At 44.0% G+C, this 22,490-nt stretch overlaps 1 protein-coding gene across 1 annotated transcript in view; it reads left to right on the top strand.

The window, feature by feature from the left end:
* The first annotated feature begins 445 nt into the window (after positions 1-445).
* Positions 446-22,490, top strand: part of LOC128664555 (calcium-activated potassium channel subunit alpha-1-like) — a 183,028-nt gene continuing 160,983 nt past the window's right edge. Inside the window, exons 1-2 of the mRNA XM_053719373.1 lie at positions 446-649; positions 736-910. Coding sequence (XP_053575348.1) covers positions 446-649; positions 736-910 — 379 coding nt within the window. The remainder of the gene's footprint in view (positions 650-735; positions 911-22,490) is intronic.

The raw sequence follows: 22,490 nt of genomic DNA, 5'->3' as shown, positions 1-22,490 counted from the left end.
TACATTCTTGCTTTTCAAATAAAGATAGCAAGAGAACAAAGAAAATATCAGGAGTAAATTAGAAAGTTCCTTAAAATCACATGCTCTATCTGAATCATTAAAGAAAAAAAATTGGGTTTAGTATCCCTTAACTTACATGACAATGGGGCAAAAAAAAATAATGAAATATATTGAAAAGTTGTTTCATTATGCATGACTAAACATTTTATTTAAACATCTCAAAGTTTACTGTCCCTTTAACTACCTACACAGCTCACTTTATTCTTTGATCCCTTTACTTTCCATGGAGACTTCGTTTACTAATGTTGATTTTTTTTGCTGCTGAATCTAAAATGGAGTCCTCTTTCCTTACAACAGTTTGACAAATTGCACTTCAAAATGGTAGTGGTGACTGTGTCCCATTAGGATTTTATTTATCTTTCAGACTCACAGAGCAGCAGTGCACATGGATTTCCATGATCACATTGTAGTCAACATCTTTGGAGGTGCCAGTTCAACGCTGATTGGACTGCAAGATTTTGTAATGCCTCTACGAACCAGCAACTTCACTTATGAGGAACTTAAGCAGATTGTGTTCATTGGACACATAAAGTATCTGAAGAGGGAATGGAAAACCATTCAGAATTTCCCCAAATTATTTATTTTCCCGGTAAGTGAAAGGCTCCTGCTTAATCTTTCTATGTGACCAATATTGGTAGCAGATTCTAAAAACTTTCCAAATATTCTCTTGGCTAGGGCTCTGGACTATCTTGGGCTAATCTGAGGGCTGTGAGTGTACAAAGGTGCTGCATGTCTGTTATAATGTCTTCCAACTTTGTCTATGAAAATAAGAGGTATTTGGAGGACACGGAGTGTATATTGGCCACACTAAACTTGAGCTCCATGCAATTTAAGGAAACATCTAATATAGGTAAGAAACCTACTTATTACTGAGCATCATTTCCAGCATTTTTTTGAATGTGGTCAGGATTGTCAAAAACAAAAGTGGAGCTTACATACTTGTTGGCTAAAACAGGAATCAGTCAATCAGATGACACAACATTGCTGGCTAGCTATTGAATACTAAAAAACCCTTGTAAATTTGAAGCCTTTCCAGTCTGCAAAAAAGACCTGTGTGTGCAGGAAAAACCTTTCTTACATTTAGAGTAACAGGTTTAACTGCTTATTGAATCACATTTTAGTTTTTAATAGTTTTGCATCATCAAAACAAATGCAAAAAAATACAGCAAATTTAGTATTTATTTATTTTCATTTATCCAAATGCACATGCCTAATGTTCCCACCCTAATTCAGATTGCTACTTTTTAAATTATCTCTATTAACTTATCTGAAGACATCAAGCAATCCTAGCACACATCCCTTTGTAGCAAGCCCTCACCCTATAAATTATATAAGTTTTACTACACTTATTCTATGCAACCTTGAGCCTTATTCTTTTTTAGGATGGAGATTTTGTTATGAGGCATTCATCCAATCATAGCTATGTTCGTCTGTTTGCTTTCCTTGTAGATATAATGTGGAACAAGATGTTCAAACTAAGGGGTACATTTATTAAGCTGCATTTGCAGCTTTGAGGCTATGAGCAGTAGGCTTGCATGAGCAGACCTACAGCCGCAAATTTAATCCCTTAACGACACACGTCGTACAGGGTATGTCTTACAAAAACTGGTCTTTAAAGAACAGCGACATACCCTGTACTTCGTCAGGGGTTTAAAGCGTCTGGAAGCGATCCTGATCGCTTCCAGCTGCTTTCAAGGTATTGCTGTTAAGCCTCGATATTGAGGCATCACTGCAATACCTTTTCTGGCACACCGATGCAGTGAGGGCCACTCTGTGACCCTCTGCATCGGCCAGCGATGGTGCTGATCATTAGTGGGTGGGAGCAGCTGCAGGGAGGCGGGTGGGCGGCCCATCGCTAGATCACTTCCGTCGGATTAGTCCCCGGTGCATGCGGGAGGGGGTAGGAGGGTTAGAGAACTGTTTGGGGGGGCTCAGGGAGGTTGGGTGGTAAAGGGGGATCCTACACAAAAAAAAAACAAACACAAACTTTTTTTTTATACTGGCAGACTTTCTGCCAGTACTTAAGATGGCGGGGACATTTGTGGGGTGGGGGAGGGAAGAGAGCTGTTTCGGGGGGTTCAGGGGGTGGTATGTGTCAGGTGGGAGGCTGATCTATACACTAAAGCTAAAATTAACCCTTCAAGCTCCCTACAAGCTACCTAATTAACCCCTTCACTGCTGGGCATTATACCAGTGTGGTGTGCAGCGGCATTTAGCAGCCTTCTAATTACCAAAAAGCAATGTTAAAGCCATATATGTCTGATATTTCTGAACAAAGGGGATCCCAGAGAAGCATGTACAACCATTTGTGCCATAATTGCAGAAGCTGTTTGTAAATCATTTCAGTAAGTTTGTGAAAAAGTTTGTGAAAAAGTGAACGATTTTTTTTATTTGCTCGCATTTGACGGTGAAATGGTGGCATGAAATATACCAAAATAGGCCTAGATCAATACTTTGGGTTGTCTGATAAAATATATATATATATACATGTCAAGGGATATTCAGGGATTCCTGACAGATATCAGTGATCCAATGTAACTATCGCTAATTTTGAAAAAAAATGGTTTGGAAATAGCAAAGTGCTACTTGTATTTATTGCCCTATAACTTGCAAAAAAAGCAAAGAACATGTAAACATTGGGGCCTCGATCCGATATAAATCGTCGCCCACAAAAGCCGGCGACGCCAATATTTGGGCGGGTTTGGTATCCCTATATATGGCGTAACTTAGAAGTTACGCGCGTATATTTCTGCCTTCGCCCGTCGTTTTTTGGCCCATAGACTAACATACAAAACACGCGCAGTTTGGTATCCCATATACGGCGTAAGTACTTACGCGCGCAGATTTCAGAAAATCTACTCCATTCTCATCTCGCCACAAATTGAAGGCGCAGCAACCCTTGCACTGACTTAGAAACCAACGTAACTCTCTGAAGGCCTAACAAGTGCATGCTTAACAACATACATATCAGCAGCTTGATCACAAATAGTTAACCTCTTCAAAGCATTTATTATTCCTGCCCCTGCAAGTTTGTCAAAGCAATCACAAAGGGGTGCATCATAGGGCACAAGGGGTCAACATGGGGCACAACATGGGGCACAAGGGGTCAACATGGGGCAAACATGGGGCACAAGGGGTCAACATGGGGCACAAGGGGTCAACATGGGGCACAAGGGGTCAACATGGAGCACAAGGGGTGCTTGAAGCCCTACAATCCCCTGTTGTTCCGTCTACACATGCTGATTCTATAGTTGCTGCTGAGGTCCATGGTGATGGTGCTGCCCCTGCTGCAGCTGGTCATCGAATTACATACTGCAGATTTCCACTGCATGTAAGTGAAACTACTACATCCCACCCCCATTCCCTTAATCACCCTAATTACTGAAAATATATCATTAGTTCAATTCATGTTTTGGTCACTATGATTTATTGACTATCATTTCGAGGAATGAAAATGTATGTTTATACCTTATGTTCACACCTTCTGTAAAAACATTATTGTTTAGATATATATACCCATGTGCAGGGATAGGCAAGGTGTCCTTCACTAAAGGTCTTTACCTTAGAAAATGTCCGCCACAGCCTTGGCTTGTGCCTATCCCTGCACATGTGTCAATTTCTATTGGATGTGTGAAACCTTGATTTACATCTTAAAAGTGAATATCACTATATGTACCCTTCATACACAACTATGTGATGTGGTTTAGAGAACATGAATATGTCATAAACATGATGATATTACCTTTTTTGGGCCATTTCCAAACAGGCCTTATTATATTTTTCAAAAATATTAATGTACTAAAACACCCCTCACATGGATGTGGATGACAATTATATGGTAAATAACAGAGGACAAGATTTAGGATGAAATATAACAATATTTTTTTTTTTTTAGGCTTCTTAGATGAGGGGGCTGAGGGGCCTGGAGTGGGTCTCCTGCCTCTCCTGGGTTGTGTGGATTCAGAGGATTCGGCAGGAGTGCTGGCCACAGATGAGAGGCTGGAGGCAGTGTCCTGCTGGTGTGTGAAATGCTCCACCAACACACCCAACAGTTGGTTTTGTTCCCGCCATCTGTTGTCACTCTGCATCTGCATGTCCGAAATAACTCTCATCATCTGAGATTGGTTCTGGACTATACCACTTAAAGATGCTGCCATGTCCCGTTGCAGCTCAATGGAACGCTGTAGTAAAGTCTGTTGGCTCCTGTAAAACCTGCGTTGGTCTCTCTGCATTCTCTCGCAGGTTGATGTGAGCCTCTTGCAGGCTGATGTTTACCTCCACTGGAGGGCAATGTATTCGTCGCCCAGGGCAGAAGTCAGAGGATCTAAAGGCTGTTCACCAGCAGGGATTATAGGTGCAGGTTCACCTCTAGCTGCTGTTGCATCTGGAACAATGACAGCTGGTGCCTCAGGATGAACAACCCCAGCTGGTGCCTCAGGATCAACAACCCCAGCTGGTGCCTCAGGATCAACAACCCCAGCTGGTGCCTCAGGATCAACAACCCCAGCTGGTGCCTCAGGATCAACAACCCCAGCTGGTGCCTCATGATGAACAATGACAGCTGGTGCCTCAGGATGAACAACCCCAGCTGGTGCCTTAGGAGGAACTACCACAGCTATATGCTCCTCTTCATATGCTGGAGCTCTTTCAAGGGAAGCAGATGGTGGAGCTCTCCGGGTGGACTGGTAGTCCCATTGACTACTGGTGTGCGACCACTCAGCCTGACCAGTTTGTATGTCCTGGTGATAAAAGTCCTGACTGGCCTGATATTGGGAGGGGGGGGGTAAAGACATCTACCCTTTGGGGATGTCTTGGCTGCCCCTCATAACCAAAAGAATAGTCCTCCGGCCAGGGCTCCTGCCAGGGCTCCTCTTCAAATCTTGGTGGCATGACATATGGGTCCTCAACAGAGGCAATCCAACCCACCTCATGCCTGGGAGCATACTGTTGAGGGATTCTCTGGCCTGGTGGTAGTGGTGGAGCCATCCTCTGGCCTGCTGGTCGTGGTGGAGCCATCCTCTGGCCTGGTGGTTGCGGTGGATGTATGGCCGTTTGCACCCTGGTGACAGGAGGTTCTGTGGAGGAGTCAAATGATGAGAGGTATTAGTACAATCATATATATATCCATGTGGGCATACAATGTACATCTCATCATCTCGCCACAAATTGAAGGCGCAGCAACCCTTGCACTGACTTAGAAACCAACGTAACTCTCTGAAGGCCTAACAAGTGCATGCTTAACAACATACATATCAGCAGCTTGATCACAAATAGTTAACCTCTTCAAAGCATTTATTATTCCTGCCCCTGCAAGTTTGTCAAACCAATCACAAAGGGGTGCATCATGGGGCACAAGTGGTCAACATGGGGCACAAGGGGTCAACATGGGGCACAACATGGGGCACAAGGGGTCAACATGGGGCAAACATGGGGCACAAGGGGTCAACATGGGGCACAAGGGGTCAACATGGGGCACAAGGGGTCAACATGGGGCACAAGGGGTGCTTGAAGCCCTACAATCCCCTGTTGTTCCGTCTACACATGCTGATTCTATAGTTGCTGCTGAGGTCCATGGTGATTGTGCTGCCCCTGCTGCAGCTGATCATCGAATTACATACTGCGGATTTCCACTGCATGTAAGTGAAACTACTACATCCCACCCCCATTCCCTTAATCACCCTAATTACTGAAAATATATCATTAGTTCAATTCATGTTTTGGTCACTATGATTTATTGACTATCATTTCGAGGAATGAAAATGTATGTTTATACCTTATGTTCACACCTTCTGTAAATACATTATTGTTTAGATATATATACCCATGTGCAGGGATAGGCAAGGTGTCCTTCACTAAAGGTCTTTACCTTAGAAAATGTCCGCCACAGCCTTGGCTTGTGCCTATCCCTGCACATGTGTCAATTTCTATTGGATGTGTGAAACCTTGATTTACATCTTAAAAGTGAATATCACTATATGTACCCTTCATACACAACTATGTGATGTGGTTTAGAGAACATGAATATGTCATAAACATGATGATATTACCTTTTTTGGGCCATTTCCGAACAGGCCTTATTATATGTTTCAAAAATATTAGTGTACTAAAACACCCCTCACATGGATGTGGATGACAATTATATGGTAAATAACAGAGGACAAGATTTAGGATGAAATATAACAATATTTTTTTTTTTTTAGGCTTCTTAGATGAGGGGGCTGAGGGGCCTGGAGTGGGTCTCCTGCCTCTCCTGGGTTGTGTGGATTCAGAGGATTCTGCAGGAATGCTGGCCACAGATGAGAGGCTGGAGGCAGTGTCCTGCTGGTGTGTGAAATGCTCCACCAACACACCCAACAGTTGGTTTTGTTCCCGCCATCTGTTGTCACTCTGCATCTGCATGTCCGAAATAACTCTCATCATCTGAGATTGGTTCTGGACTATACCACTTAAAGATGCTGCCATGTCCCGTTGCAGCTCAATGGAACGCTGTAGTAAAGTCTGTTGGCTCCTGTAAAACCTGCGTTGGTCTCCCTGCATTCTCTCGCAGGTTGATGTGAGCCTCTCGCAGGCTGATGTTTGCCTCCTCTGGAGGGCAATGTATTCGTCGCCCAGGGCAGAAGTCAGAGGATCTAAAGGCTGTTCACCAGCAGGGATTATAGTTGCAGGTTCACCTCTAGCTGCTTTTGCATCTGGAACAATGACAGCTGGTGCCTCAGGATGAACAACCCCAGCTGGTGCCTCAGGATGAACAACCCCAGCTGGTGCCTCAGGATCAACAACCCCAGCTGGTGCCTCAGGATCAACAACCCCAGCTGGTGCCTCAGGATCAACAACCCCAGCTGGTGCCTCATGATGAACAATGACAGCTGGTGCCTCAGGATGAACAACCCCAGCTGGTGCCTCAGGTGGAACTACAAAAGCTGGTGCCTCAGGAGGAACTACCACAGCTATATGCTCCTCTTCATATGCTGGAGCTCTTCCAAGGGAAGCAGATGGTGGAGCTCTCCGGGTGGACTGGTAGTCCCATTGACTACTGGTGTGCGACCACTCAGCCTGACCAGTTTGTATGTCCTGGTGGTAAACGTCCTGACTGGCCTGATATTGGGAGGGGGGGGGGTAAAGACATCTACCCTTTGGGGATGTCTTGGCTGCCCCTCATAACCAAAAGAATAGTCCTCTGGCCAGGGCTCCTGCCAGGGCTCCTCTTCAAATCTTGGTGGCATGACATATGGGTCCTCAAAAGAGGCAATCTAACCCACCTCATGCCTGGGAGCATACTGTTGAGGGATTCTCTGGCCTGGTGGTAGTGGTGGAGCCATCTTCTGGCCTGCTGGTCGTGGTGGAGCCATCCTTTGGCCTGGTGGTTGCGGTGGATGCATGGCCGTTTGCACCCTGGTGACAGGAGGTTCTGTGGAGGAGTCAAATGATGAGAGGTATTAGTACAATCATATATATATCCATGTGGGCATACAATGTACATTGATACATGCTAGGGCCTATACTCATTCTCATGTCAAACTCTATAACATGCATGTGCACATTGTGATTTGTGATATGAGGGATTTTAATATGCAAAGTATACATGTATGTGTTTCATACAATAGTTCTGTGTACATGTCAGTGATGGAGAAAATGTGTTCTTTAAGTGACACTATGGTCATACAATTTCCTTTAGCCTGATGTAGGCACATAACGTGCTTTCTTGTGCTAAAAGTATTGTGATGGCTATAGTGTCCATTTACTGAAAACTCTACATGTGGCTTGTGGCCAGTGTTACTCCGAGACATGTTAGTATTTCACTATTCCACCTCATATCATGAATTTCAATGTGTTAAGTAGCATTAAATGGACATTAAAACCATTTTCTTCTGTTATGTGTGATCAGTCCACGGGTCATCATTACTTCTGGGATATTATCTGCTCCCCTACAGGAAGTGCAAGAGGATTCACCCAGCAGAGTTGCTATATAGCTCCTCCCCTCTACGTCACCTCCAGTCATTCTCTTGCACCCAAAGACTAGATAGGAGGTGTGAGAGGACTATGGTGATTATACTTAGTTTTTATAACTTCAATCAAAAGTTTGTTATTTTACAATAGCACCGGAGCGTGTTATTACTTCTCTGGCAGAGTTTGAAGAAGAATCTACCAGAGTTTTTCTTATGATTTTAACCGGAGTAGTTAAGATCATATTGCTGTTTCTCGGCCATCTGAGGGAGGTAAAAGCTTCAGATCAGGGGACAGCGGGCAGTTGAATCTGCATTGAGGTATGTAGCAGTTTTTATTTTCTGAATGGAATTGATGAGAAAATCCTGCCATACCGTTATAATGACATGTATGTATACTCTACTCTTCAGTATTCTGGGGATGGTATTTCACCGGAATTACTCTGTAAAAGTACATTAAACCTTTTAATAGGTATTTAATTCATGTTAAACGTTTTTGCTGGAATGTAGAATCGTTTGCATTTCTGAGGTACTGAGTGAATAAATATTTGGGCATTATTTTTCCACTTGGCAGTTTGCTTGTTTTGATTATGACAGTTTTGTTTCTCTTTCACTGCTGTGTGTGAGGGGGGGGGGCCGTTTTTGGCGCTCTTTGCTACGCATCAAAAATTTCCAGTCAGTTACTCTTGTATTTTCTGCATGATCCGGTTCATCTCTAACAGAACTCAGGGGTCTTCAAACTTCTTTGAAGGGAGGTAGATTCTCTCAGCAGAGCTGTGAGACTTATGTAGTGACTGTGTTTTAAAACGTTGCTCTGTGATTTTTATGTTTAAAATTTAATTAGTGTTACTTTACTAATGGGAACAAACCTTTGCTAACAAGTTGTGTTGTTTTTAAAGAGTGATGCTATAACTGTTTTTCAGTTCATTATTTCAACTGTCATTTAATCGTTTAGTGCTTCTTTGAGGCACAGTACGTTTTTTTGTTAAATAAGATTGTAACCAAGTTGCATGTTTATTGCTAGTGTGTTAAAACATGTCTGATTCAGAGGAAGATACCTGTGTCATTTGTTCCAATGCCAAGGTGGAGCCCAATAGAAATTTATGTACTAACTGTATTGATGCTACTTTAAATAAAAGCCAATCTGTACAAATTGAACAAATTTCACCAAACAGCGAGGGGAGAGTTATGCCGTCTAACTCGCCTCACGTGTCAGTACCTGCGTCTCCCGCCCGGGAGGTGCGTGATATTATGGCGCCTAGTACATCTGGGCAGCCATTACAGATAACATTACAAGATATGGCTACTGTTATGACTGAAGTTTTGGCTAAATTACCAGAACTAAGAGGCAAGCGTGATCACTCTGGGGTGAGAACAGAGTGCGCTGATAATTCTAGGGCCATGTCTGATACTGCGTCACAGCTTGCAGAGCATGAGGACGGAGAGCTTCATTCTGTAGGTGACGGTTCTGATCCAAGCAGATTGGATTCAGATATTTCAAATTTTAAATTTAAATTGGAAAACCTCCGTGTATTACTAGGGGAGGTCTTAGCGGCTCTTAACGATTGTAACACTGTTGCAATACCAGAGAAAATGTGTAGGTTGGATAAATACTTTGCGGTACCGGCGAGTACTGACGTTTTTCCTATACCTAAGAGATTAACTGAAATTGTTACTAAGGAGTGGGATAGACCCGGTGTGCCGTTCTCACCCCCTCCAATATTTAGAAAGATGTTTCCAATAGACGCCACCACACGGGACTTATGGCAAACGGTCCCTAAGGTGGAGGGAGCAGTTTCTACTTTAGCTAAGCGCACCACTATCCCGGTGGAGGATAGCTGTGCTTTTTCAGATCCTATGGATAAAAAATTAGAGGGTTACCTTAAGAAAATGTTTGTTCAACAAGGTTTTATATTGCAACCCCTTGCATGCATCGCGCCGATTACGGCTGCGGCAGCATTTTGGATTGAGTCTCTGGAAGAGAACCTTAGTTCCGCTACGCTGGACGACATTACGGACAGGCTTAGAGTCCTTAAACTAGCTAATTCATTCATTTCGGAGGCCGTAGTACATTTAACCAAACTTACGGCTAAGAATTCAGGATTCGCCATTCAGGCACGTAGGGCGCTGTGGCTAAAATCCTGGTCGGCTGATGTAACTTCTAAGTCCAAATTACTTAATATACCTTTCAAGGGGCAAACTTTATTTGGGCCCGGTTTGAAAGAAATTATCGCTGACATTACAGGAGGTAAGGGCCACGCTCTACCTCAAGACAAAGCCAAAGCTAAGGCTAGACAGTCTAATTTTCGTCCCTTTCGGAATTTCAAAGCAGGTGCAGCATCAACTTCCACTGCACCAAAACAGGAAGGAGCTGTTGCTCGTTACAGACAAGGCTGGAAACCTAACCAGTCCTGGAATAAGGGCAAGCAGGCCAGAAAACCTGCTGCTGCCCCTAAGACAGCATGAACCGAGGGCCCCCGATCCGGGACCGGATCTAGTGGGGGGCAGACTCTCTCTCTTCGCCCAGGCTTGGGCAAGAGATGTCCAGGATCCCTGGGCGCTAGAGATCATATCTCAGGGATACCTTCTAGACTTCAAATTATCTCCCCCAAGAGGGAGATTTCATCTGTCAAGGTTGTCAACAAACCAAATAAAGAAAGACGCGTTTCTACGCTGTGTACAAGATCTATTATTAATGGGAGTGATCCATCCGGTTCCGCGGTCGGAACAAGGACAAGGGTTTTACTCAAACCTGTTTGTGGTTCCCAAAAAAGAGGGAACTTTCAGGCCAATCTTGGATTTAAAGATCCTAAACAAATTCCTAAGAGTTCCATCGTTCAAAATGGAAACTATTCGGACAATCTTACCCATGATCCAAAAGGGTCAATACATGACCACAGTGGATTTAAAGGATGCTTACCTTCACATACCGATTCACAAAGATCATTACCGGTATCTAAGGTTTGCCTTCTTAGACAGGCATTACCAGTTTGTAGCCCTTCCATTCGGATTGGCTACGGCTCCAAGAATCTTCACAAAGGTTCTGGGTGCCCTTCTAGCGGTTCTGAGACCGCGAGGAATTTCGGTAGCTCCGTACCTAGACGACATTCTGATACAAGCTTCAAGCTTTCAAACTGCCAAGTCTCATACAGAGTTAGTTCTGGCATTTCTAAGGTCGCATGGATGGAAAGTGAACGAAAAGAAGAGTTCTCTCTTGCCTCTCACAAGAGTTCCATTCTTGGGGACTCTTATAGATTCTGTAGAAATGAAGATTTATCTGACAGAAGACAGATTAACAAAGCTTCTAAATGTATGCCGTGTCCTTCATTCCATTCAACTCCCGTCAGTAGCTCAATGCATGGAGGTGATCGGCTTAATGGTAGCAGCAATGGACATAGTACCCTTTGCACGCCTACATCTCAGACCGCTGCAATTGTGCATGCTGAGTCAGTGGAATGGGGATTACTCAGATTTGTCCCCCACTCTGAATCTGGATCAAGAGACCAGAAACTCTCTTCTATGGTGGCTTTCTCGGCCACATCTGTCCAGGGGGATGCCGTTCAGCAGGCCGGACTGGACAATCGTAACAACAGACGCCAGCCTTCTAGGTTGGGGCGCTGTCTGGAATTCTCTGAAGGCTCAGGGACAATGGAGTCAGGAGGAAAGTCTCCTGCCAATAAACATTCTGGAATTGAGAGCAGTTCTCAATGCCCTTCTAGCTTGGCCCCAGTTAAAGACTCGGGGGTTCATCAGGTTTCAGTCGGACAACATCACGACTGTAGCTTACATCAACCATCAGGGAGGGACAAGAAGCTCCCTAGCAATGATAGAAGTATCAAAAATAATTTGCTGGGCAGAGTCTCACTCTTGCCACCTGTCAGCAATCCACATCCCGGGAGTGGAGAACTGGGAGGCGGATTTCTTGAGTCGCCAGACTCTTCATCCGGGGGAGTGGGAACTTCATCCGGAGGTCTTTGCCCAAATACTTCGACGTTGGGGCAAACCAGAGATAGATCTCATGGCGTCTCGCCAGAACGCCAAACTTCCTCGCTACGGATCCAGATCCAGGGATCCGGGAGCGGTTCTGATAGATGCTTTGACAGCACCTTGGAACTTCAGGATGGCTTATGTGTTTCCACCCTTCCCGCTGCTTCCTCGATTGATTGCCAAAATCAAACAGGAGAGAGCATCAGTGATTCTAATAGCGCCTGCATGGCCGCGCAGGACTTGGTATACAGATCTAGTGGACATGTCATCCTGTCCGCCTTGGTCTCTACCTCTAAGACAGGACCTTCTGATTCAGGGTCCATTCAAACATCAAAGTCTAACTTCTCTGAAGCTGACTGCTTGGAAATTGAACGCTTGATTTTATCAAAACGTGGTTTTTCTGAGTCGGTTATTGATACCCTGATACAGGCTAGGAAGCCTGTTACCAGAAAGATTTACCATAAAATATGGCGTAAATACCTATACTGGTGTGAATCCAAAGATTACTCCTGGAGTAAGGTTAGGATTCCTAGGATATTGTCTTTTCTACAAGAAGGTTTAGAAAAGGGTTTATCGGCTAGCTCATTAAAGGGACAGATCTCAGCTCTGTCCATCTTGTTACACAGGCGTCTGTCAGAAAATTCAGACATCCAGGCCTTTTGTCAGGCTTTAGCTAGGATCAAGCCTGTGTTTAAAACTGTTGCTCCGCCATGGAGTTTAAACTTAGTTCTTAACGTTTTACAGGGTGTTCCGTTTGAACCCCTTCATTCCATTGATATAAAATTGTTATCTTGGAAAGTTCTATTTTTAATGGCTATTTCCTCGGCTCGAAGAGTCTCTGAGTTATCAGCCCTACATTGTGATTCTCCTTATCTGATCTTTCACTCAGACAAGGTAGTTCTGCGTACTAAACCTGGGTTCTTACCTAAGGTTGTTTCTAACAGGAATATCAATCAAGAGATTGTTGTTCCATCCTTGTGTCCAAATCCTTCTTCAAAGAAGGAACGTCTTCTACACAATCTGGATGTAGTTCGTGCCCTCAAGTTCTACTTGCAGGCAACTAAAGATTTTCGCCAAACTTCTTCCCTGTTTGTCGTTTATTCTGGACAGAGGAGAGGTCAAAAAGCTTCTGCTACCTCTCTCTCTTTTTGGCTTCGTAGCATAATACGTTTAGCCTATGAGACTGCTGGACAGCAGCCTCCTGAAAGAATTACAGCTCATTCCACTAGAGCTGTGGCTTCCACTTGGGCCTTTAAGAATGAGGCCTCTGTTGAACAGATTTGCAAGGCTGCAACTTGGTCTTCGCTTCATACTTTTTCCAAATTTTACAAATTTGACACTTTTGCTTCTTCGGAGGCTGTTTTTGGGAGAAAGGTTCTTCAGGCAGTGGTTCCTTCCGTATAAAGAGCCTGCCTGTCCCTCCCGTCATCCGTGTACTTTTGCTTTGGTATTGGTATCCCAGAAGTAATGATGACCCGTGGACTGATCACACATAACAGAAGAAAACATAATTTATGCTTACCTGATAAATTCCTTTCTTCTGTTGTGTGATCAGTCCACGGCCCGCCCTGTTTTTTAAGGCAGGTAAATATTTTTTAAATTATAATTCAGTCACCACTACACCCTTGGCTTCTCCTTTCTCGTTGGTCTTTGGTCGAATGACTGGAGGTGACGTAGAGGGGAGGAGCTATATAGCAACTCTGCTGGGTGAATCCTCTTGCACTTCCTGTAGGGGAGCAGATAATATCCCAGAAGTAATGATGACCCGTGGACTGATCACACAACAGAAGAAAGGAATTTATCAGGTAAGCATAAATTATGTTTTTATTCTTTCATGATTCAGCTAGAGCGTGCAATTTTAAACAACTTTGTAATTTACTTCCATTACCTAATTTGCTTCATTCTCTTTATATTCTTAGCTGAAAAGCATATCTAGATAGGCTCAGAAGCTGCTGATTGGTGGCTGCACATCAATGCCTCATGTGATTGGCTCACCCATGTGCATTGATATTTAATAAACAAAGAATAACAAAATAATGAAGCAAATTAGATAATAGAAGTAAATTGGGATGTTGTTTAAAACTGTATTCTCTATCTGAATAATGACATAAAAAGCTTTGGTTTAATGTCCCTTTAATGTGAAATATAATTGTACATGTTTTTGTTAGTAGGCCAAATACCATACTCCTCATTGTGTACATGAATGTGTGACATTAAAGGATGTTATATCTCAAATACATATAATACTGGTGTGTGGGATGTTACTCACCAGCATGCTGTGCTGATGTTGCAGTCCCTGAGTCACGAGCCCCTGGAAGTCCACGGACTGCTGTGAGGCTCAGGGACCTGCGAATGAGCTCCTGCCACTCATTATATTCCGCCTCCTGGTGAGGACCACCGCCTGTTCCCCTCTGCTGCATGGCTTCTTGGCCCATTTTCTCCTTGACCCGCCTCTTGCAGTCTTTCCACCTTTTCTTGAGCCCATCCACATTCCTCCTCTGCTGGGCCATGCCATTGACTGCCTCCTCGACCTTCATCCATGCATCTTTCCGCCTTCGGGCAACTCTTTTGCCCTTCTCTTGGCCAAAGAGGGCGGTGTGGTTCTCCAGGACGGCCTGGACTAGCGAGAGGTTTTCTGCAAAAGAGAAGTTGGGGCACCTCATTCACTTCTCGGCTCCCTCCCTGGGATGTCCCTGGTGTGGGTTCCTCCCTATCCTCTCCCTCCTCCCCCCTTCTATCCCCATGTGTACCCTCTGTCCCTCTTCTGAGTGTGCCTGACCTTGGGGCAACCCCACTCCCATCCTCCCTTCTAACTCTCCCCCCTCCACTCACTCCTTGACGGGGACCCTGCTGCTCCTCCTGTCCATAATCCTCTCCCTGCAACTCCCCTTCCCTCCTCCCCCCCGCCCTAACTCTCCCTGTCATCCTCAAACTACACACACTCACACACTCACACTCACTCCCACTTCAATCACACACAATCACAACCAAACACTCAGCTAATCACACTGTAAAAGATAAATAAAATGTGTGAGGTGTTAGAAAAAAAAGTGTTGTGTATTTTTTATATGTGTGTATGCAAAATGTGTGCAATATGTAAAAAATGTGTAAGTAAATGTACAGGCTTAACAATCCGACCTAACTAACTTAATGAAATGCTCCTCTCTCACTACTCTTACCACTAATCTCTCTACTCACTGTAGTGTGCTGTAGCTCCAAGAACCAACTAAACACACTAAAGAAAATGGCCGCTGCGCATGGGTTTATGTATGAATTTTGAATGGCGTAATTACGTGTCGCATCTTTTAGAATTGGTCATTGTTTTTTACAATTCGTAGGCTCATTTGCATAAAACTACACTTTATTGAGACTTTACGTGAACAAAATACTGGCGTAAGTACTTGCGACGACTAAAATGTCTATTTGCGCACATTTTATTTGATCGCAGGTTTTTCCTATTTACGCCAGTTTAGCATCTGACGGCACAGTATATTGGATAGGTCAAGTTGCGAGGTGAAATTACGGGCGGCGCGGGTTCCCTTGCTTGCGCCGAAAACTATGCCGTATATCGGATCGCGCCCTGGGTATTTCTAAACTCAGGACAAAATTTAGAAACTATTTATTTTGGTTGTTTTTTGGTGGTTGTAGATGTTTAACTGATTTTGGGGTCAAAGTTAAAAAAAGTGTGTTTTTTTTCCATTTTTTCCTCATATTTTATAATTTTCTTCCTAATGGGAAAGAAAGCACAGCCGCATTCATTACTTTTGGGAAATAAGAACCTGGCCACCAGGAGGGGGCAAATACACCCCAGCCAGAGGCTTAAATACTCTTCCCACTTCCCTCATCCCCCAGTCATTCTTTGCCTTTCATCACAGGAGGGGGCAGAGAGGTGCTGGAAAATTGGAGGTCTCTTATGAGGGGTTCTACCTTCGCTATGTGACAGGAGTTTAAGTAGCCCTTCAAGCTTCTCAGTTAAGGGCCTGGGTGAACGTTAGAGTACGGAGATGCAGAGGGAGCTTCCCTTTGCGACACCATCCCGACTCATATTAAAAGCTCCTTTAGCAATCGCCGTTGACAAGTTTCGCAGATTGTGTTCTTCTCTCAAATCCATGTCAGGAGCGCAGCTACCACCTGTCACACTTGAAGGGTCGTGTTCCTGTTCCACGGCATAGATTCTGGTAAGATTGTTTCATTTTTATATAATGATAACACAGATGACAGGGCCACAGTGTGGCACCTTTTATCTTTATAGAATCAAGGGTTAATATATCCTTAGGGGGATTATTGAACAGGGAGGAATAATACTTTTATGTGTTTATTTAATTTTATGCTGCTTTATGTGTGAGATGTTATGGGCTCATAGGCGGTTATGGAATATACAGGTTTCACTTTCACTTTGAGAGCCATGCAGCTTACAAGCTTGGTGCACTTTCTCTCATAGCAGGGACGGTCTTGCATTGTGCACTATGTTATTCATTCCCTCTTCGTGACTGGGTGTCTATCAGAGAGGAGTCCTACATCTCTGTACTGCGAGTGCCTCAGTCATTGGGTTATAGAGGTGCCGTTATTTTATAAAAAAAAAAGAAGATGTTTTATCTCTCTAGTTCTCCGGGTTATTGCACTAGTGATGGAGGATTCAGTTTCTTTAGAGGGCACTCCCTCTATTTCTAAAGAACAATTCCTGTTTATATGGCGAGAAGGCCCTAGTTCCCCCTCTCAATTATGTTCCATATGCCTTGATAATGTGATAATATCAAATGTGTTTGATACCACAGAGCCATGTACCTCTGAGGGTTATCGTTCAGTAAGGTGTGTACCCTACATTGTTATCTCTATACACATGCAGTTTTCCCATTGCATTGCTGATCCTTCATTTGGAGGGGCCTTTTTTCTACAGACGTTACTGCACAGTCCAGAGAGCGGTGCCTGCAGCCTTAATGCTTTACCTCGCCCTACTAAGCGCAAGCTTTAGGTTACATATAGCACTCCTTCCCAGAGTACATCAAATACTTTTTTGGTTATCCGAAGATGAAGTTCTTTCTGAGACTTTAGAGTATGAACTTTCAGGGTCAGAGACTGCTGCCTCTAAACCTCCAGCTGTGGAGGAACCAGACTTTAGTTTTAGGAATTTGCGCTTTCTTCTAAAGGAGGTTTTTGGCAAATTCAGGGGTTCCAGAGGTCATATTGCCTGATGAACCTTTAATTCCTAAATTGAATAGAGTTGAGGACAGGGTGGTGCCTTCCCTTCCCTGGTCCTGTTGTCCCGGGTATTCCACCTTGGTTAGTACAGTTCCTGCGGGTGCGACTGTCCCTGAGTGTTGTGCCTTTCGTTACAGAATTGCACGCCTTCGGGTGTTACTCTGACATGTTTTCCAGTTATTGAATGACCCTATCCTTATCGGATATGGGAATACTCAGTCTGCTCTTCGAATGGCACACCTCATTAGACATGTGGGGATGATGTAATCTCCCGATTGTCCATGTATTCAGATCTTTCCCAGTTTTTGGAAGATCAGGGCTCCGTTTGGTTGGTCCTGCAGTTTGGTCTGTTTCTTCTTGGGCAATAGCCTACGGGTTGCCTTGTATTCTATTTTCATCTGATAGGATGTCCTGTCTGTTTCCTTCTTCCCCTCTGAGGGAGGATTTATGCGGCTCGACGGTTAGGACCCTGATTGCAGGCTGGTCCTGTTTGGGTTCAGTTCTGTCTGGTAGCTGTTCAGACACGTGACGCCGCTCTGCTTGGCTGGTCTGGTAGAGGCGCCGAGTGCTCATGTTATAATCTGTGTTTAACTAAGCATTCTAGAGAACCGGTGGGTCCGTGAGGCAGGAAGGATTGTCTCAGTCCTTATAGCCTTCAATTTGGATGACTGGGTCAGTGGAGTTCCGCTGCGTCTCTCTCTCTCTTGTGTCTGGGGTTGTCAGACCCTAGAGCTCCTTCTAATGTAGTGGAGTGTTGGAGGGCTTTGCACCCTCTTGCCGCCGAGTTGGGCGGTTTGGCCTTTTTTCTTTTGAGGCCCTGGGAATTCTCCTTCTGGATTTAGTTCTCAGCAGCTAGTAGTTTGTTGGGTAGTTCAGCTGCCTTGCAGCGGATGGGTTGCAGAATGTGACCAGCTGCAGCTATTGCACATTGACTGTGTCCTGTCTAGCTGTTTTTAGGAGACCTTTTGGTTTTCCTCTGTTGTCTCCATGTGGGTTAGGTCTCCTTTTAGGGACCTGGGTTCCCCTCCGGGAGATGGTTGTTTCCTGTTAGGGACACTGGGCGTGGTCTCTTTGGATGGAGACCAGCCTCTGCTCGATTGATTTGGGCCTCGAGGTATCCCCTTGCTTGTTGTCCTATGGCTGTTTGGAAGTCTATGGGCTCTAGTGTCATTGTAGGACTTGTAATGCCTTAGTTCCTTTGGAGCATTGGACTTTGGCAAGGAGTGGTCTCTTCCTTTGGTCGGGACTTGTGAGTTATCTCATTATCCGGGTTGACCTGGATATTGCATTGTTATTGCCCAGTGGTCTGTTTTTTTATATCAGACGGGGTGTTAAGTTCTCGGATATTGTTTGTTTAAACAATTGGGGGCTCGGACCCGTTTTCTCCCTGGTACTTCTGGTTGCTGAGGCTTTGCTCAGTGTTTTCCCTTTTGGAGGTGTTGCCAGACTTTTTGACTCTAGGGCTGGTTTGGGGTTCCCCAGTTCATGGGAACTTGGGCTATCTCCTTTACTCTGACTAATTGACTTGGTCAAGGTTGGCCAGGTTTTCTGAGTGCCGATGCTCATAGGGCTTGACTTACGCCTTCTGGTCGGTTTCCCTTGGTCAGCTTGCTGTAGTAATCTTATGGATTCACTGCTCTGCATGGATTTGCAGTATCACTGCTGCAGCTATTGCCCATTGGATGTGCATTGGCAAGCTAATTCCTTAGGGTGATTCCTTCCAAATTCATCTGCGTTGGAGATTGATCTCTTCTTTAGCCTGTGGCTTCGTGTCTTGTGGGCAGGTGCTCTGCCTTTTTGGACCCATACCTTTTCTTAGGGTGGGGGGCTTATTCTCATTCTTATGGAGGTGTGGACCCTTTTCTTAAGGATTCTCCTGGATTCAGGAGGTTGAAACTGAGAGTTAACCTTTCAGAGAAGGGTGTTTCCCTCTGGGTTGTTACGTTCCATCTGCAAGTCTTGCTGGCTCCGTGTCGAGTCTATGGTAGGCCTTTTGTTAGATTCCTTTAGGTCTACGGCCTTGCTGTCTGTTTCTAAGGAGCCGGGTTGGCACCCGTGCTCTGTTGGGATGGCTGTGGCCATTCTTCCGCTCGTTTTGAGCTTGGGGTTGGAGTTCTCCTGTTTCCCTGTATCAAGGCCTACCAATGCTTGGGGCCCGGTTGGGAGTGGGTTCTGAGATGCGTTGTCATCTTCGGGATCTAGGTTGGCATAGTAGGTAGCTCCCTGGGTTTACAAGTGGAGGGTCCCGGGTTACTATTCACCTTTGGGTTCTGGGTGTAACCGTTCTCTCTCTTGGGGGTGCAGTGGGTCTCATTGAGGTTATGTGCTTCCCCTTTTAGAGCCCTGTGTGTATGTCTAGTGGCTTGATTACCTAGTGTGTACCCTTTGTATGGGAGTTCTCCTTTTTGCAATCTGTTCTCTTGCTGGCCGCTTTTTACTTCTCAGCAAGTATTCTTCGGTGTCATCCTGATGATGGCTGCGTGTTCTTAACTCAGGGTTTTTTGTCTGTGTCTGTTATACGTTCTTTTTTTGTCTGAATACTGTAGTATTCTTAGTTCTGACGATGTGAGGAATCCGTCTTCCGTTGTCTTTTAGTGCATTTGCACGATGTTAAGAGAAAGGTTTCTCTGTTTCGAGGTCCAGTCCTAAATCTGCCTGTTGGGCGACGGTTCTCCTGGAGGACTGTTGGCTCAGTTGAATCTGATTCTGCGGTCTCTAGCTAGGCTTCTGGACTATCTGCTGGTCAGTGTCCTTGAGGCCTTTCATTTCAAGGTTTCTTGGCTTCGGATGATGCCGGGTTTTTGTGGGGTAGTGGTTTCAGAGGGGTGTGTGAGTAGTGCTCTGGTATTATACCCCTGCTCGTATACTGTTCTGTTCCCAAAGACAGAAAGAATATAAGACTTACAAAAATTAAGGTTGTATACATGCGCTGTACACCTACGGGGTAAAGTGTCAAATTATTACAACTTTCTAAATGAACATATAACATTTATTATCAGATAAAATCAGGTTAAGATATTGCAAGTAATATACAAATTTATATAAAAAATCTAATGACTGGTCATACAATCCTAAATCACATCTAAAAACACATAAATGTTGATTTTGAATAAATCAGTACTGATATGTGTGGTTCACCTATTTCTTATATACGGCGAAATGCGTTGATGACAGCAAAATTGCCAAAACTGCTATCCTGAAACTAAAGAATATTAAGGATTGCTTGGATTGTAAAGGAACTCTTTTTCTTCAAATCCGTTCAGTAAAACTCTGCGCAGAGTAGTAAGTACGGATTAACACAGAACTACATTTACAACTCCGCCACAAGGATAGGCTGAGAGAAACCACGTGGACCAACCAGGAAGCGATGGACGGCAGCTGTAGAGACACCTGTGCCATAGCGAAAGTACGGTAAGAGACCGACATCATTTTTCTTTCAGCTTATCCAGACACAGAAAAGGCACTTAAGAGGTGTACAACCCGTCCGTGCGCTATAATAAGGTACCATAAGAAACACGGATATATAATTGTTGTACACCCATGTAATTACTTTTAAATAAGGGAGTGCTGTTGGAATTAAGCCCCAAACCTTACGCAAGATTTAATCGTATGGGTGATCAGAAGGATTTTAAATTGTAAAAAGGATTTTATCAGTTATATGCCAGTGATTGGAACATTTGCCACACTATTTCAATCTTTGGAACACTCGCTACATTATTTCTATCAATTGAACTGTAGCAAAGACACTCGATCATTCAATTTGATACAAGAAAATATCCGGTGCAAAAGAAACTGTCAGGGTACCTGAGTATTATTAATATATATATGGTTGTTAAGACCACAGAAACTAGTTGCATCAGTTTATTTACTGTAGATTGCAGTCCTCTATGCCAAAATGATGTTTGGCTGTGTAAACAAACCCCCACTCTCTCATTCATCAAAAGAAATGTTGTCAAAGTTACCTTAAGGAATAGACCAGTGAACAATTTCAAGGTAAATATTAGCATTTTGGAACCTTCAGATGTGTAGATTCATATATGGAGTTTCCTGCCCAAGATAAGAAATTAACTCACAGGCCCCTGTGGAGAATAGTCTGTCTGTCTGGGGAAATGACCTAATCTACAAACATCTTCAAGGAATTGCAGCTTTTACAAACTACCTGTTAAATGATCCCCTGTTGAGCTCCATACACATCTTGCCCAGCCATGTGTCCCTGTATTGAATCCACATCTATGCTGGCTAACAAAGAAACATGTCTACATTGTGACTCTCGAAATACACTGCTAAAATACAACTTGTATTTAGATTTCAAGTAAAATATACCTCAGTATTGTAGGAAAATATATATTTTAATGGATATGAGATTGTCTATTTGTATGATATTAAATATGAACACATGAATATGGGAAATTGTCTATGCCTAAGAAGGATAATATGGAAAGCTGAAAACCTAAAAATCCAGATTTCAACATGTCTTAACCTATGTATTTTTTTTTTTTAAAACATAGGCGGCTAGATTATGAGTTGTGCGTTAGGGTTAAAAAGCAGCGTTGAGAGGTCCCAATGCTGCTTTTTAATACCCGCTGGTATTACGAGTCTTGAAATGACAGGCTCACCGCTCACTTTTTTGTCCAGACTCGGAAATACCGCAAATCCACTTACGTCAATTGCGTATCCTATATTTTCAATGGGACTTGCATAACGCCGGTATTACGAGTCTAACCAAAAGTGAGCGGTAGACCCTCTCCTGTCAAGACTGATACCGCATTTAAAAGTCAGTAGTTAAGAGTTTTACACTACACCGCCGTAGCATAAAACTCTTATCTAAAGTGCTAAAAAGTACACTAACACCCATAAACTACCTATAAACCCCTAAACAGAGGGCCCCCCACATCGTAAACACTAAAATAAATATTTTAACCCCTAATCTGCCGAACCGGACATCGCCGCCACTATTATAAATATATTAACCCCTAAACCACCGCACTCCCGCCTTGCAAACACTAGTTAAACATTATTAACCCCTAATCTGCAAGCTCAATCCTATTGGCTGATTGCATCAGCTAATAGGATTTTTTCTACCTTAATTCCGATTGGCTGATATATGGCTGATTATATGAGCCAATCGGAATTGAAGGGACGCCATCTTGAATGACGTAATTTAAAGGAACCTTCATTCTTCAGTCGGCCGTCGTTTGAAGAGGATGCTCCGCGTTTGATGTCTTGAAGATGGAGCCGCTCCGCGCCGGATGGATGAAGATAGAAGATGCTGCCTGGATAAAGACTTCTGCCCGTCTGGAG

Source organism: Bombina bombina, chromosome 6, assembly GCF_027579735.1.
Source record: "Bombina bombina isolate aBomBom1 chromosome 6, aBomBom1.pri, whole genome shotgun sequence".
Taxonomy (NCBI): domain Eukaryota; kingdom Metazoa; phylum Chordata; class Amphibia; order Anura; family Bombinatoridae; genus Bombina; species Bombina bombina.
Note: the sequence above shows the minus strand (reverse complement) of the source record. Positions and strands in the feature narration are given on the sequence as shown.